The sequence below is a fragment of the Thermobia domestica genome, chromosome 8 (assembly GCF_964235325.1).
Source record: "Thermobia domestica chromosome 8, izTheDome1.hap1.1, whole genome shotgun sequence".
Taxonomy (NCBI): Eukaryota; Metazoa; Arthropoda; class Insecta; order Zygentoma; family Lepismatidae; genus Thermobia; species Thermobia domestica.
The window spans coordinates 112141787-112158141 of record NC_137461.1 but is presented as its reverse complement, the minus strand read 5'-3'; the positions used below and the strand labels follow the sequence as shown (position 1 = coordinate 112158141).

Genomic DNA, 16355 nt, shown 5'->3' with positions numbered 1-16355 from the left:
TAAATTTTACTGGGGATATTAAAACTGATAAGTAACAAAAGTGAATTTAACGTTGAAACGAATAATGTAAAACATTCAGAGATTTTACGAAATACTTCAACCTGTAAAATAAATGAATGTTTGACCAATATTGATTTTTCCTTGGTATGTCTAAGGGTATCTAAGATTTCTATGTAACTTTCTCATTATATTAATCGCTCTGTAGATACTAAGAGAAGTGCTCTACCTGACTTTTTATTCGTTGGAGAGTCATGGATATTTTTCCAATTTTTGTTGTTTGCTACACTGACATATTTCAAACAAACTATTGCACTTGTAGAATGCCTTGTGTGGTTATCAACCAACCAACCTTAACAGTGTTATTGATTGTCTAACGTTATAGGATATGCAAATTGGAAGTGTGAATGCACTTTTGTTCGTATACATACATATCTTGGTCCTAAATTACGAAGCCAAATCTTTAAATTAGCAATTTTAAAAATTTAAGGGACTGAGCGTATGAAACCTTCCCAAGATCTGTGGATAAGTCCAAGGAATTCCTTGTAGAAATTTAAACGGGGGGGGGGTAAAAATATGAGCTTCTAGGTCAATAAATCTGCCCAAGGCCCCTCAATTTTATGTGTTGATTTGTTAAGAAGAATAGAGAGCAGTAGTTTACGTCTCTTTTATCACATAACATTTTCCAAATTTTTATATTGAATTAACTAAGAAACAATATAATTATTAATAACATTACTTAGTGTTATATTAACTGAGACTTAGATAAGCTCCTAAAATATCAAACTTTATTTAGGTTATGAAAGAAGAAGAAGTCAATTTTAATATAGCTATTACGTAATCAAACAAGTTTTTAAATATTGTTATGCATTAGAATTTCCTATATTTACATTATTGCTTGCAAGATGGATGAATTAAACGAAGCCAAGCTGAAAGATATTGTTTCAAAAAAGGAAAAATTGAAATGTTCAACCACTTACTGGCTGAAGATTTTGACAGAATCTTCAGTACCTGAAGATATAAAGCCTGAAATATTTTCTGTTATAGGGGAGTGCCATTATTTAATGAACGAAATAGGTAAATTGCAGGAAGATGTTGATGCAACAGCACGAGAAACATTTTCAACGTCTGTCAATATTGTATCGCAAATGGTGATGACTTGTGAATTAAAACTTCAGAAACTACAAAGAATGCAAAATCATGGATGGTTATCAGGACATTGTTTTTCTGAACTTGAGAAAACTGCTACTGCATATGAAGAACAGGTAACTATGTTATGATAAATAGTTCATGTGAAATTTCAAGATGATAGTAAAAAAAATAGGTTATACTTAAGGAGCCGTGCTTCCCATTTAGGAAAGGACGAGAAACGCCATACTTTTAGGAATTATTCATTAAGTATCTAGTATGTTAAAAAGTGAGTTCTAATTAGTTAATGAGTGATTCGAAATAAAATAAGATGTGTGTGTATTCCGCTCTCGTTGTGTTTTGAAGTTTGTTTTGCCCTTGTACTTAACGTATGAGTAAGTGTGGGGGCAACTGAAGTATCATAAATTTTTACAGATATATTCTGCTTTTGGTGGAGCCAAATTCTTTTTTAAAAAATTGATACATTTTTGCAAAAGGTATTTCTAATTTTGGTTACGTTAGGTTAGGGTAAGTTGGTTTGGGTTAGATTACGTGTTTCACGGGAAGTTTACACTTACATCCAAGGTTTTTGAAGGTTGACAATGGATAGATTTTTAAATGGTTTTGGCCCGGACAATATTTCTTGTTCCTGCGTTACACACATTGCTCTTTTATTCTGCTTAAATTTTTGAGATGCCCCTCCTATTTCAAACCCACAAAAAAGCAGTTGAAACGTTAAAAGTTAAGTTAGGTTAGTTTAGTTACACTAGAACATTGAATAGACCATAGCATTGGCGGATTAAACCAAACGTCTTGGGGGGGCTCTTTGTTGCGGAGTGGGATATGTTCCTCAAAATCCCCCCAAAAAAGAAAAGTAAAACGGATTCAGGAAAAGAGGGTAAAAGATATAATTACTACGGAATTTTCACCACTATTCCCCCTCTCCCGAAAAGATATTCCGTCTACAGGCCTGGTCGTGGCTATGCTTTACTAAATATTTCGCTAGAAAAAATATCAGGTAAAACATTTTTTAGAACGCTCATAATGTTTCTGTGTTTTAGTAAATGAATAAAACAAAAGGACTAAAGAACTTAGAAGTTACACTCAAAACACGATTTTTGGCGAATACCACCCAAGGCGCACCGGTATCTGTCGATATAATATTGTGGCGATCTACGACAATGTCCCTATGACATTTAAAAGTGCTATTCCCTTCAGCCGCTTTTCGCCAGAACGAGATCGCAACCACGTTTTCAGTCGGTGCAATGTGGATTAAGATCGTTCTGCACTGGCCATGCTTGAATGCAGCCCTGGTTACAAGTTGAGTTGATGTTGAGTTAAACGTCCCTTTCAGCAGCAAGGCTATATAAGACCTACTGATTAACGTGGGATCCGTACCACAGGGTTACAAGTATGCGCAGCAGTTTTCGAATAGTCACGTGAAGATCTTCGTTTCTGGTAGTCAAGGCCTCCAACGCAGTCCGTGATAGAGTTCCACCTTCTTCTTTAATTCTCTTCCATTTAGAAGTGCAGATTGCAAATTCAGAACTAAAGAGGGAAAATAGAATTTTTTCTTGAGTTCCGACAGTTTTGTAAAATCTTTCTGCTAGAATGCGGAAGTTATTGCTCAGAGTTTAATCAGTTGCGTGTGTTGGCAAGCGAATGTTGAGTCCGTATACATTGAAAACTTCTTGCGCAAAACGAGTTTTGAGGTCCTCTACAACCGACTCTATAAACGTAATGTAGACAGTTCTTCAGTAGTAAGATGTCGCTTCATCTGCCCTGAAGTTCGTATGATGTGTTTGTTTTTGGGTAAGATGAAGAATTCGAATCTGCACGTCGACACTGGCAGCCATTCTGGATATTGCTTCGAAAGTTGCCTTGAATTCTTTGCTGTTTAAACATTTCTTGTTTAATGCTACGATAGTGTCCTGAATGGCATCTGACGTTGCGTACATGTCTAAAGTTGTCTTCTGCAAAAGTCGATTGAGGGAAGGGTTATCGTGAGAACACCCTGAAGACACGTAATAGTTACGATAAACTCGCTGTCGTGCATGGCAAAAGAAAGTGTCCATGCTTTGGCTGCTGTATCTAACTTGGACCACTTGGAACACACTGTAGAGCCTCACTTATTTATTGAAATTTCACGTGAAATTGTAATACCGCGTCGTTCCGTTCAACCCATCTCGTTTCACACAATGTCTCCAACTGGCCACTAACCGTAAGCTTAAGGATGCGGTGAAAAATGTAATGATCTCTTTCGTTGTTCTCAGACAGTTCCTCACGCACTGTACTGACGACGACCTGAAGATGGACAAGTTGAGGCTGTGACTACAATATGATCAGTGCAGCGCGTTTGAAGCCTCCTTCTGGATCTCCTGCACTGCCCGGCGACTTTGAGAGGTCGTGACGGCGCAACCATCTGTACCAATACCAACGCAGTTTTTCGGGTCGAGTGAGAAATCTCGTAGCAAAGATAGAACAATTTCTCTAATTTTCCCTCCAGTCAGTGAGAGTTCGGGCGGTTTAGCGTCTTCGGATTCCGAGCTCGAACCAATGTCCTCACCTTTCAGCTCTGCTGGTGGAGGATCAATGAAACCGAAGCAATCTTCTCTTATTTCACCCATGTGTTCGTATCTTAGAATGAAAGACAGCTTAGATGTGTGCGAAATGACCATAGTCTCATTAAACATAATAGAGTAAAACTGATTCTATCGCACTCGATTGACAATTTTACAGACGTGATTTCTCATCCACAACCCTCAATGAGGGCATTTTGTGTGGTTTTATTGGCAAAAATGGTCCTTTTCGATGCTTTCTTGCAGTGATTCTTTAAGAGATCGTCACTACAAGCCATTGTAAATGTGAGCAATTCTCGAAAATTGCCCTCGTTGAACTTAGTTTCTGCACCGTCACCATCTGAGGTACAATTATCCGCACAAGCATCGTCCCTGTGGCATTGAAAAGCAATGCCTTGCCTTCCAAGGAATATCACATTTCGCAACATTAATTTCAGTTTGTCGCGGTTTTGGATGACTTGTCTTCTTGACGAGTTGATTTGATTCTCGACTGATTTCACTGGTTCCCAGTAGTTTTTCATAAACGCTTTTCCGACCTCAAGAGCGTTAATGTGATATTGTGCCTTGTTGTGAGTTTCTAAAATACCGTAGAAAGTAGCGAATTTCTTCAAAGGTTTAGTCCCAAGAGTTTAGAGGGGCACGTTTCTTCGATAGCCCCCCTAAAAACCCGTTGCAAAAAGTGAGCAATATTTACAAAAAAGATCCCTCTCCTTATGGGAAAGAACCAGCCATCGATAGTTTTCCGGATGTTCTAGCCTCAAGTAACACCGTCCTTCTTCTTGAGATTTATCTGGTGACTCGTGTTATCGTTAGCGTAAACGCGTCATGCCGGATAGAGACTATTTTTAAATAGAATTTGAAGAATTTAACCTCTTTTGAAATAACGCAAGAACGATCCCAAACTTTCGTTCTTGTGGCGGTAAGCTACAAGCGGCAGTGTGTGTAATTTTAATATTTTAGAGTGCTCTTGGGGGGAGGGGCAATTGCCCCCCTCGCCCCCTCCTTTAATCCGCCCCTGGACTATAGTGATAATAGAACAGGCTTTCACAGAAGCTTCAATTATCACTTAAATTCAGTAATTCATGGTTCTCATAAAATTTAATAGATTCTCATAATTATTCTTAGGTAATTCTGTAAAACTAATGCGGAGAAACACAATCAACACACCGATTAGCCGTCTAATGCAACTACCATGCTCCTGAATCATCGAAACATTCTGCATCTTGCAAATAGTATCCTCTTTTAGAATCTTTTCTCCTATTAAATATAACTTTATTATCAAACTTACACACCTAAACATCACATAAGAACTCCAAATTATCATTTCTTACCCATTTCTCTTGTAAATTTTCCTAATTTTTATATTAAAAAAAAGAGGGGCATCTCTAAACTTAACCCTTCTATTGTGTTCATGTCATAGATTACTCACACAATAATTATTATTCCGTAACAACAACTCATCCCGTAAACATTCTGTTTTTTTTTTTTTTTTAACCTAGTTTTGGTCCTTCGAATACAGAACTAACCCATTTCCACATTAGGTTGATGGGTTATGTCAGCTTTAAGAAACAAACACAGGTAAAAGAAAAAAATAGCAGAATGTTTACAGGAGGAATGAGTTCATGTTCAGAAGCAGGCCGGTAGCCAGCCCAAAATGTAGGGGGGCTCGATAAAAATTAGGGGCCCCGATTCAACCATGTTATAATTCATCACCATATTATAATGCATTGGTAAGCCTACCGTGAAAATTTTAGGGGTGGCGGCCCCCTAGAATCCCGTGGATACGGGCCTGTTCAGAAGCGTAATTGATATGTCAGTAATCTATGAAGTGAATAGAATGAATACGCGATATGTGCAATGGAGGAGTAGAAAAATGTTGCAGGGACTATTTGCAATTAGCAGCAGAATAGGTAAGAGTGTATGAATACACAGATGGAACTATTTGGCCGTTTTGAGGTATAGCAGGATCAAGTATAGGGTGTGATATCTCGAAAACCTAACCTAACCAAAACTATATCAAACAAAATTAGCTAATATTTAACAAAAGAGTAACTTTTTAACCAAAAAATGCTGACCGTTCTCTACAAAAGTCGACATATGCCAAGTTTACTTTCGGGTTCGTCACCTGCGGTAGTTAATTCGGATTGAGTACATACAAGTACAGTGTAGACGTATGACATAAAAACTACAGCACACAAATACCAAGTTGTGCTAGGTTGCCACTGAAAGGGACGAATGCTATCTGAGTCAGGGTAGGAGTGCAGTAGGGGGTTCGAGCTTAGCGAGGGAGCGCGTCTGTAGAGAGCATGCGCGTCAGAGACGGTGAGTATACGCATAAGAAAGGTAGCGGAAAACACTATATATGGCGTAATAGTGATGAGCGCAAAAGTCTTGAACCCAAGGCCAAGATCAAGACAAGGAATCCCGATGTAAAACCAAGGGGTGGAAGACCAAGACCATACCTGCAAGACCAAGATCAAGACTCTTTCCGAAGAGTCTTGTATAAGTACCGGTACTCTTCGAACTTGTTTATAGAATGTGAAAAGGAGGGGAAAAAATAATTACATCTTTCACTTGAATTTCTTGGCTTCAGTAAAAATGCCACTGGAGTGAATGTATTCCCAGTAAATTATGCAATCCGTGTGAGTCGATTTGTCCTTGCAGCATATAGCTACGGTATGTCGTTTCCTGAATCCGTTGTTTGCGTTTTTAGTTATTATTATTCGTTTTCAAGCCACACGGGTGTCATTCAATGATTTCATGTGATAAAGGGTACTAAACACACACGCTGTTGCACTTAAACATAGGCAGTGTTGCCAGTGCGTAGCGTAAAACTTCTAAAACCACGTTTTCGCAGATAGCCATTAATGGCAGCATTCTGGACAAGCTGGTGGTGAAAATGAACTGTTCTTCTTCGACTATGATAACTATCGTTCAAACCTACAAATCCGCTCTGAAATTTGAGCTGCATGTGCATGGATATATGCAGTGCCGTGCCGTGAGGCGACGGCCCCGGGCGCCGAATAAAGAGGGCGCAAAATTTGGGAGGAAAAAGAAAAGAAGGAAAAAGTAATAAAAGTGCTCAACATCAAGAAAATGCAGGGGCAGGGTTTATTTTTGAAAATTTTTTTACGCTCCGCGTCAACCATGATGGCGCTTCGCGGATGGTCTAGCGACCTCACTCATATGTACAGGGGCATCGTCGTATGCTCTCGCCCCGGGCGCCGATTTTCCACGGCACGGCACTGCATATGTGACATGTGTGATGTGTGTAAATATTGTTTTTTACACTTTCACTTACAGTTGGCAGCACTGCATGTATACACGTGAACTTAATTTATTGCTTTTATTTTTAAAAATATCTACATGGATCATGCTAAAAATTTAGCCCCTACCTGATTCCAACTTGCATTTTAAATGGGACACCATACTTACAATCAAAACAAGTTTCTTTAGAGCAAGGCTGTACTGCAATCCAAGGGCCCACCAGGATGGTACTTTCTAGGAGTCCCAGGCACATGTACGTACTGCTCCTCCCTGACAATAAAAGGGAGTTCTGGAGAGTCACTCGGATCAAGTATGTTGAAAAGTCTTAAAATGCAGATTTAAATATTTTAGGCAGTAATTTCTCTCCTGACACTTAGTGATCTGACGTAATGCCCAATCCCCCATTCTTCTCTTTGTAACTGTACAATCATCTTCACAAGCTCCATTACTTCACATCTCGGTCTAAAATAACAATGTCTGACCTGTGCCATTAACTAATTATAGGCGCCTCTGGTGAATACACAAATAGGGGAGAATGGGGTGTTGGCGGTCACTTAAGCGCAATTCGATATACTGGAGAATTGGAAGCAGTTATTCGAACTTTTTAAAATGGAATAATTAAGCTGAAATGTACTCTTTGCAAAACAACAACTCTGAATATTCTGTGAAGCATCATCTATCACATACACCCGAAAAAGTGAAAGAAGAGCTTTGACCGGGATTTCCCTCACAGGTGGATAATGGCGGTCAGTTCTTACACAATACAATTTTCATATAAAAATAATTTATTTCATAATAATTATGCTACTTAGCTTATGTATAACTGTATGGAAATGAGAGAAAGAACTAATTATGTCCACTGGAACAATATTTATTTTTATACACTTTTCTTACATAGAATTCATAGAGTAGAAAATATTTATATGGTTAAATATTAATAATATCATACACGTTATAACGTAGTTTTCATAATGTAATTTCAAAGTTTAGGTAAAAATGAAAGTCATAAAAGGTCTTTACAATAAGAATCATAAAAACTTTGCTGCTTTTACAGAGGAGTTGCTTCAGTAGGCCTACTTTCAGCGTACTAAACAATTTTAATTATTTAAATGTCTGCCTATCTTTCTTGACCAATCGAATTATTTGTTATATTATTAGTAATAACAATAGAAACCTAACTATAGTATTTATAAACTGCATGGCGGTAGTAATATACAGCATATTAGTACTAATATAGCCTTATAAGGTTTCTCAAAACGAAAAGTACAATTTTAATGAATTTGAAGTTTCAGATAAAATATAATAAGTCATTTAGATATGTACAAAAACATGAAGTTACTACCTTAAAACAGTTTTCTTTTATCAGACAACCTTTTCAATTGCATCTATCACAAGTATATCCTTCTGCAGCGTCTCAACCACTACACGCTTGATGTACCCACAATCCGCACCCTGTACAGCGAAACCACATCTCACCGTCTTTACCAAACTCTTCACAAATGAGGCAAAGATCTTTGCCTATGTTTGTTTCACAGTCATCATCAGAATCATCGTCACAGATTTGGCTTTCATTAAGCGAACAGCTTTCTGAAGAGCTATCAAAATTCTTCTGTAGGCTTCTATTTAGTAATTTCTTCTGCTTACGTTCATTATTTTTCTTGCTCTGTACTTCACAGTTCTTGAATATTTCTTCTTCCTTTCTTTCCTTTATCTTACTTGAGCTCTTAAGGCCTTTCTGAAGTCTCTTTGCTTTCTTCTTTTTAAGTCGGTCTTTCATTGGTGTGGATGTTAATATTTCAGAATGCGTTCTTTCCCGCTCTCTTCCCCGATAGCCCGTGCTCGTCGATGGGAGATTATAGATGTCGTCTATTGAAACTAACATTTCAGGTTCTTTAGAAGATGTAGAACTAGGATGAACATCCTTGTTGCACTCGATCTTCAGGTTTGTTGTCTGTTTGTAGACGAGAAGATAACAGCGAACTTGGTTCTGGCATCGCCTGCTGGAGATGCATCAAAAGTACAAACAGGTGTACTAGAAGAATTCTGTAGTATTGTTTCGCAAAGGAAATCTTCTTCGGTAATGATATTTGGATTAAGTTGTTTGATACCTGTGGCTTGAAACCCAGAAATTGCTTTAGCAATAGTCGCTACGACTGCATATGCCTTATGAAAAAGTTCAGCTACATCATAAGGGGTTATCTTCTGAAAATTCCTTCTTTTCATGAACAAATCACATTCTCTGCGATATGCAGCCTTTAAAGGAGAAAAAAAGTCACATCTAACGGCTGGAGACGATGGGAAGAGTGAGGTGGTAAGGAAACCATAACGATTCCACTATCTTTACAAAACTCATAAGCTTCTAATGTGCAGTGAGAAGTATGGTTGTCAAGGACTAATAAGACAGGATTGTCTTTCGATACATTGGTGAAGTCCGCGAAATGCTTAATCCACAACACGAATATTCTTCTGTTATCCATCCTGATTTACTGCAGTGATAAATAGAACCGGGTGGGCCGTTCTTTTCCAGCAATGGTGTCATGCGCTGCCGAGGAAATATGAACATTGGTGGCACGAACTGACCTCCGGAACTCATAGCGCAAACAACTGTTATAGTCTTTCCTCTCTCCCAGCTGGTGATTGAGCCAACTCTTTTCTGTCCTTTTACAGCAATCACGACTCCTGGATCTTGGACTGTGGTTATGCCAGTCTCATCCATATTCCATATATTAGTATCTTTAAAATGGTACTTCTCCATTACTTCCTCCAAATTGGTGAAAAACCGGTTAACATCCATCTTATTAAGGCCCATAACTCTACCTACACTCACAACTTCAGGTTTCCGGACGCTAATATCATGCCGTTTAAGGAGACCGCTAAGCCAATCCTTTCCAGCCATCCTGTTTGCTTTATTAAAACGATTTTTTTATGTTATTACGTTCGGCATATTCAAAAGCTATGCGTCTCAACTGAATAGGTGACAAACCGTGGAATATTTTGGACAGTAATTTGACGTGATTCGCAAGAGCATGTTCATAATTTGGAGGAAAATAAGTTTTTCTTCCAAACCTTGGAGAGCTAAAAACACCTTTCTTCACTCGCTCTTGTAAGGTACTAAAGGGAATTCCATGCATTTTGGCTGCCTTCCGAATCGATATCCCTCCTCTTATGGTAGCAATAGCATTTTCCAGCAACTGTATTGACCATTTCCCTTTGTCTGTTTTCCTTGTCCACTTAGAGGGCATCTGAAATGAGACATAAGAATAGTATTCAAGACTCAAGAGGGTAATACCGGTCATAATTATCGAGTGACCGCCATTATGCGAAACGTACATTTATTATTCCCTTCAGTGTATAGCACACATATAGCTCAATTAAGAAAAATGAATACGTACCTTTAAGAAGACTCTTCAAAGTATTCTATGTACACCTTGTCTCAAAAAGGTTGAGCGCATTCTTTATTGGTGTTTTGAGGCAAAAATTTTCAAAGTCCAACTTCGGGTATCTTCGGGAAATAGTAAACCAGGTTCGAACCTCCAAGCCAGCCTTTGCAATCGGGAAAAAGTTTGCAGATGTGTTTTTCTTCTTTTAAATATAATAAGACTTGTTACCAAGTGTAGAAAAAAAGCAACATTGATTGAAATATTTAATGATACAATATTTCGAAACTTTGTATTAATGTCAGCAAATGTTTGTTTGTCATTTAGCTCTCCATACGTGATGGAACATTTAGATACGTAAACGAATCTTTCCATATGTAAAAGAATGCTCAAAGTTAATACATAGAATATAATTATCACCTGAGTACTAAAATAAAAGTCAAAGTAGAATAGAACAGAAACAGCGTTTGTAGTGGATATGAATGTCATAATTGTCTTGAGAATATTTATACATCGCTAAAAGTACCTTAGCATAAGTCCTTCTGTTAGCTCACTGGTAAGTTGTCGGACCTTAAATCATAAGGTTATGAGTTCGAATCTTCTTTGAGTCAATGCCTTTTTTTAAAATTATATTTTCCGCAATGCATGAAAAATTATATAAAATAATTACATTAAAATATATCAGTTGTATATATATAACATAATCATTGCAGAATGCAGTAATTATTATGTTTAAAATATAAAATCTGAGATAATTTTCACAGTAGGTCGGTATTATATATGAGAATGTTAAATGCAAGTTAGGAAAATCGTTTAATAGCAATAAATAAATTATGTAGTGTATTTATTTGCAGCTATTTGTCATACAGATGTAACTTCTCAATATTCTCAATACAGCATGTCATTTACATTCGTGAAATAGAGTATATTCCTACGAATATAGAAAGTGTGTAAACAGAGTATCCAAAGTCGGATCCTGCTTCAAGACACATAACTTTTCCCGATCCCCTTAACGTCACGGGAAGAAACACAAATTCTCTTTAGAACGGAATATCGTTACTTAGAGTCTCATTCGAATACGTTGAATATGCTTTTGTATATTCATCTCTCTCTCTCTCTCTCTCTCTCTCTCTCTCTCTCTCTCTCTCTCTCTCTCTCGCATTGTTTATGTGTTGCGGAATATCCCAAGTTGAATACATCATTTGCAATGTATATGACCATCAGTGTAATGGAATACCGGAAATTGAAAGTCGTGTTTCTTCAGGTTGGCTTTGCGTGTTCATGTTAGCTCACTGGTAGAGTACGGGCTTGTTAATGAGGTCGTCTTGAGTTCAAGGGCTGCAGAGAATTATCTTTTTTTTTGGTAGTAGAATTGCACAGAAATCGGATTCAAGGAGTGGTTTACTTCTAGAAATATTTTCAGAAGCGTTTAGGTAGCCCTGATAAGGACTGTTTTCGGGTGTTAAGGCGGGGACATTGTGTCCAATACTTATTTTATTTATTTAAATCCGCTGACTCCAACAAGAGAATCCCAATTACAGGAGTCTTACATAAAATATTACATCTATGTTATCAATTTAAAACAAACACTAGAATAAAAAAAATCACCCTTCTGAATTTATTACACGCCCTATTCTTCTGGGCATGGAATCTATTAAATGGGTGACAAATTTATCTCCTTCCCCTACCTCCAGCTATGCTTCGGAAACAAGATGCCACAGGTCATCTTGGATTCTGGTGGATCTGCCTCAGGCCAACTATCCCTTAGAGTACTCTTCACTTCTGCCCACATATTTTCCATGAGATTGAGGTCTGCTCCACGAGGCGGCCAGTCAATTAAATCAATCTCAGGCTGCCCTGCGAACCATTCCTAAACCACACGGGAAGTATGTATTGGCGACTGGTCTTGCTGGAACTGAATTACACCATCAGGCTGAAATACTCGTACAGATGGCACCATGATATTACTCATAATATCTAAGTACTGAGCACTGTCCAGGTGTCCTTCAATTCTGTGAAGCTGTTCTGCTCCGCGCCTGAAAATCCAACCCCAACATGAAATAAATACATGGCCACTGCGATTTCAAGCAGCAACACATTCAGGGTCATATCGGGTGCCTCTCGGGCGATACAGAAAACGGCGTCCCTCATTTAATGTTGTGAATATGGATTCATCTGAGAAAACCACGTTTTCCCAATTGCGACCCACATTCGCCTGTGCAAACGCGAGACAGTAAATTTTGTGGTCGTCTGAGAGTTTTTCCTTCACGGCAGCAACACAGCCACGTAACCCGGCATGACGAATCCTTCGCAGAGCTGTATGCTTACTACCAGGAAAAAGAGAAGCTTCCCTTAGCTGTCTAGACGTCCTTAGTGGGTCTAGCCAGGCTTCGTTTACTAATCTCGCATCTTCGGCTTCGGTTGACACATGCGGACAACCAGAAGATCGTAAATTACCAGTTTGACGTGTAGGACCATATTTCCGAATCCATCGCTTTCCTATAGAGGCAGGGACACCTAATCGCCTGCTAGCTGCAGTTGCAGAATAGCCTTCCAACTCCCATAAAGTAATTACTGCTGTACGTCTATCCATAGTTACCAATGTTCTGAGCTGTGAGCAGGAAGCAATAGGTAAAAGCTAGTACCTGACGCGTGGTTGGTTAATTGCACGACACGCCTATTGTGGGGAACGACTTGGTCAACGACTCGCGAAAGAAATCTGAAAATGGTGCGCCGTAATAATAATATTAAAAACAGTTTTTATAAAGGAGTATTAATACATACGAAAAGCTGTTTAAAGAATGAATTGTTATACTGACTTTACACGTATAAAAACACATACCATATACCAAACAGATTGAGCGATATGATGATAGCTGTATTGAGACGACACTTTCGAAGTCCAACTTCGGGTATCTTCTGAAAACAGTAAACTAAAGCTGCTGGTTCGAACCTCCAAGCCAACTTTAGCAATCGGGATAAAATGTACAGATATGTTTTTCCTTCTGTTAAATATAATAAGACATGTTGAAATGGTATTAAGTGTAGAAAAAAAGTAAAGTTGATTGAAATAGTTAATGATACAATATTTCGAAACTATATATTCACACTCTCGTTTCGTCATTGTGATTTCCATACGAAAAAAATAATTTATGTATGAGCTCAGTTATATTTCAGAAGCAGCTTCCGAAAAGCGGTCAAGTTAGCTCAGTGGTACACACCCGAGCGTTTAAATCGTGAGTTCGATACCCATTCAAGTGAGATTCTTTTATGATATTCTACTTTCCTCAATGCATGAAAATTATGTAAAATAGTTACATAACAATTCATCAGTTGTATACACCAGTTGAATATATATATTCATATCATTTCACGACATAAGCAATTCTTATCTTTAAAATATAACATTTGAGGTATTGACAGAACGTCGGTATGTTATATGTGAATATTAAATACAAAGTAAGAAAATCGTGTAATAGCAATAAATAAGTTATGTAATGTATTTATTTGCAGCTATTTTCATACGCAGGTAACTTCTCAATATTCGCATTACAGCATTTAGGTAGAGCATATCGAAAATCGGATCGTGGTTCAAGACAAAAAACTAGCTAGCCCCAAACTGTCACGTAAGAAACTCACGAATCGCAAAAGTAAAGTGAAGAGATTGAGAGCGGTAATACCTTAATCGCTCTCTCTCAACTCTCTCTTATCTGCATTTATACATATAAAAGTGTATGTATGTATGTTCCAACATAACTCATGTATGCCTAGAGCAGGGTTTCTCAACCTGGGAGTCGTGGCCCCTAGGAGGTCGCGAAGATAAGCGGAAGAGATAAATATAGTTAGAATCTAATACCGGAAATTATTTTGAATTTTGTTCTGATAGGCATACTTTTATTTTTTATACATACTGTACAGAACAATAAAAAATAAGTCTACTGAACATTGTCAAAGGGTGCAGAGTTGTTTAGAAATGAATTTAAATGAAAGACGTATGATATGATACTAATGAGAACTGTATATAGAAATATTAGAAAAATACACATGGAACAAAACCTGCACATTGAAATACAATTAAAATTGAAACCTAATGAGATACCTAAGCATGGTGTAATTTCACTAGTGCAGCAATGCCCGGTTCAATCTTCGTGACGAACATTATGAAGCCATTTTCAACTGAGAAGCGATTTCTTGTCTTTGTTTTAATGTTTACCATGAAAAAAAACTTTCGGACAAGTACGATGTAGCAAATGGAATTATTACTTTTAAAGCAGCAGATACCAGACCAGGATATTCTTCTCTCCTCATCAGGCAGAACTTGTCCAAGTCTTTGTTACAGAAAACCAGTTGCAAAGACTTGTAGCATGATCATTCTATTATTTGGTTAAGAAATTGTGGGCTTAGATCAGATACGTTAATGGCCTCTTCAAAGAACGAGTTTAACATCCATCTTGAACCAGCACCTTCGTCGTTGGGAATATAGATAGTACAGTTACTGTATCCACTGTCAATGCCGGGCGCCGAAAAAAGGGGGCACAAATTTCGTAGGAAGTGTGTTACTCATGTTAGGAAAGTAGGGATACACGCGAGACAAGACGAGACGAGAAATGGAAAAGTCTCGTCTCGTCTCGCAACCTCAAGCGTTGGTCTCGTCTCGCGTAAGGTCTCGTCTCGCAAATGTGAAGTCTCGTCTCGCGTCTCGCATAAAATTTTGAGTCTCATCTCGCGTCTCGCACGAGACTTTCTTGCATGGTCTCGCATATATTCTAGGTCAAAATTTTGCAATGTGTTATTCTATGGCTGTTAATGAATGATGATGTGATATTCTGTCCGAAGGCTTGTATTTGACCTAAAAGTCCCTTGGCAAGGTGAATGGTGGTTTGCCATTGCTTTCCATGGGATGAATGTTCATAACATCCTAAGGAGACGGAAACTAGAGTTCAATATGGTATCCGAACTTGTGTCCCCTCCGCTCCAAATTAAAAGAAAAGTTGTGCTGGAATTTGATCGCTGGACCATTAATTTTCGTCAAATTAAAAGCATAATTTACAGCAAAACCAGCATAAATTGTTGCTGGATCCAACATTGTTTTCCAGCTTAGAGGTTTCCAGCAATATTTGCCTCTTCTAAAATATCGTCGCCACTATCAACATTTACACGTTTTGGTCGTTTCCTTGAAGGGTGATTTTCCAGTATAAAGATGTTTTTATACCACCAAAAGCGCTTGTACACAACAGAAGAACTTCTCACAACACAATACGACCCAATTCTTTTGGTTCGTTCGGGCTTGTAGCAATGTTGGATTATCGCATTTTATCAACTTTCGCTTTCAACTTATACTGCCAGATCTAGAAAATAAAATTACTGACAGATATAGGACCATTCCTACCATCTCCCACGAAACCTATAGGGACATCCTGCCAAACCAGTATTTGAATTAAACTTTCGAACTAGAGGGGGATGTTTTTGATAAATATATAGAAAGAAAATACTTATTCCATGTAAAAATATCATGTTATTTCTGCGAGCCGGGCCGGGGATAAACTTTAACGAGAGGGGATTTCTCCGCCATCCCCCAACATTAATCGCTAGTAGTAATGTGAAAAAGACAGAAACAACATAAATATCATATTTCGCAGCAATAGGGAGTCTTATTCGCTTTTCAGACCAAAAATAGAAGTTCATGTATTCGTGCGCGCCCACGTGTATGTGTTTGTGTCACAAAATAAAGTCCTAAATCGATGCTGTAATAAATTTCCAATTTACAAAGCTTTTCTTTTTTAATGATGTTTAGAAACTAAAGAAGGCTTTAATTCTGAAAATTAACCTTGATTAATAATAAATCTCATAAAATGTCTATTGCCCCAATCACTTTTTGTTCCTGGAGGCATTAACGCTCAACTTAGAAAACTCAATAAATGTAAAATTACTAAATATACAATTAAATGTAATTCATAAATGTTGCGAGACTGCAAGAAGTCTCGCGAGACTTCTCGTGCGAGACTTA

The 16355-nt window shown here is 37.9% G+C and overlaps 1 protein-coding gene across 1 annotated transcript in view; it reads left to right on the top strand.

Moving 5' to 3' along the window:
* Positions 1–902: 902 nt before the first annotated feature.
* The window catches only part of LOC145692258 (spliceosome associated factor 3, U4/U6 recycling protein-like), a 114223-nt gene continuing 98770 nt past the window's right edge, over positions 903–16355 (top strand). Inside the window, exon 1 of the mRNA XM_081767555.1 lies at positions 903–1262. Within this exon, the coding sequence (XP_081623681.1) occupies positions 903–1262 (360 nt within the window). The remainder of the gene's footprint in view (positions 1263–16355) is intronic.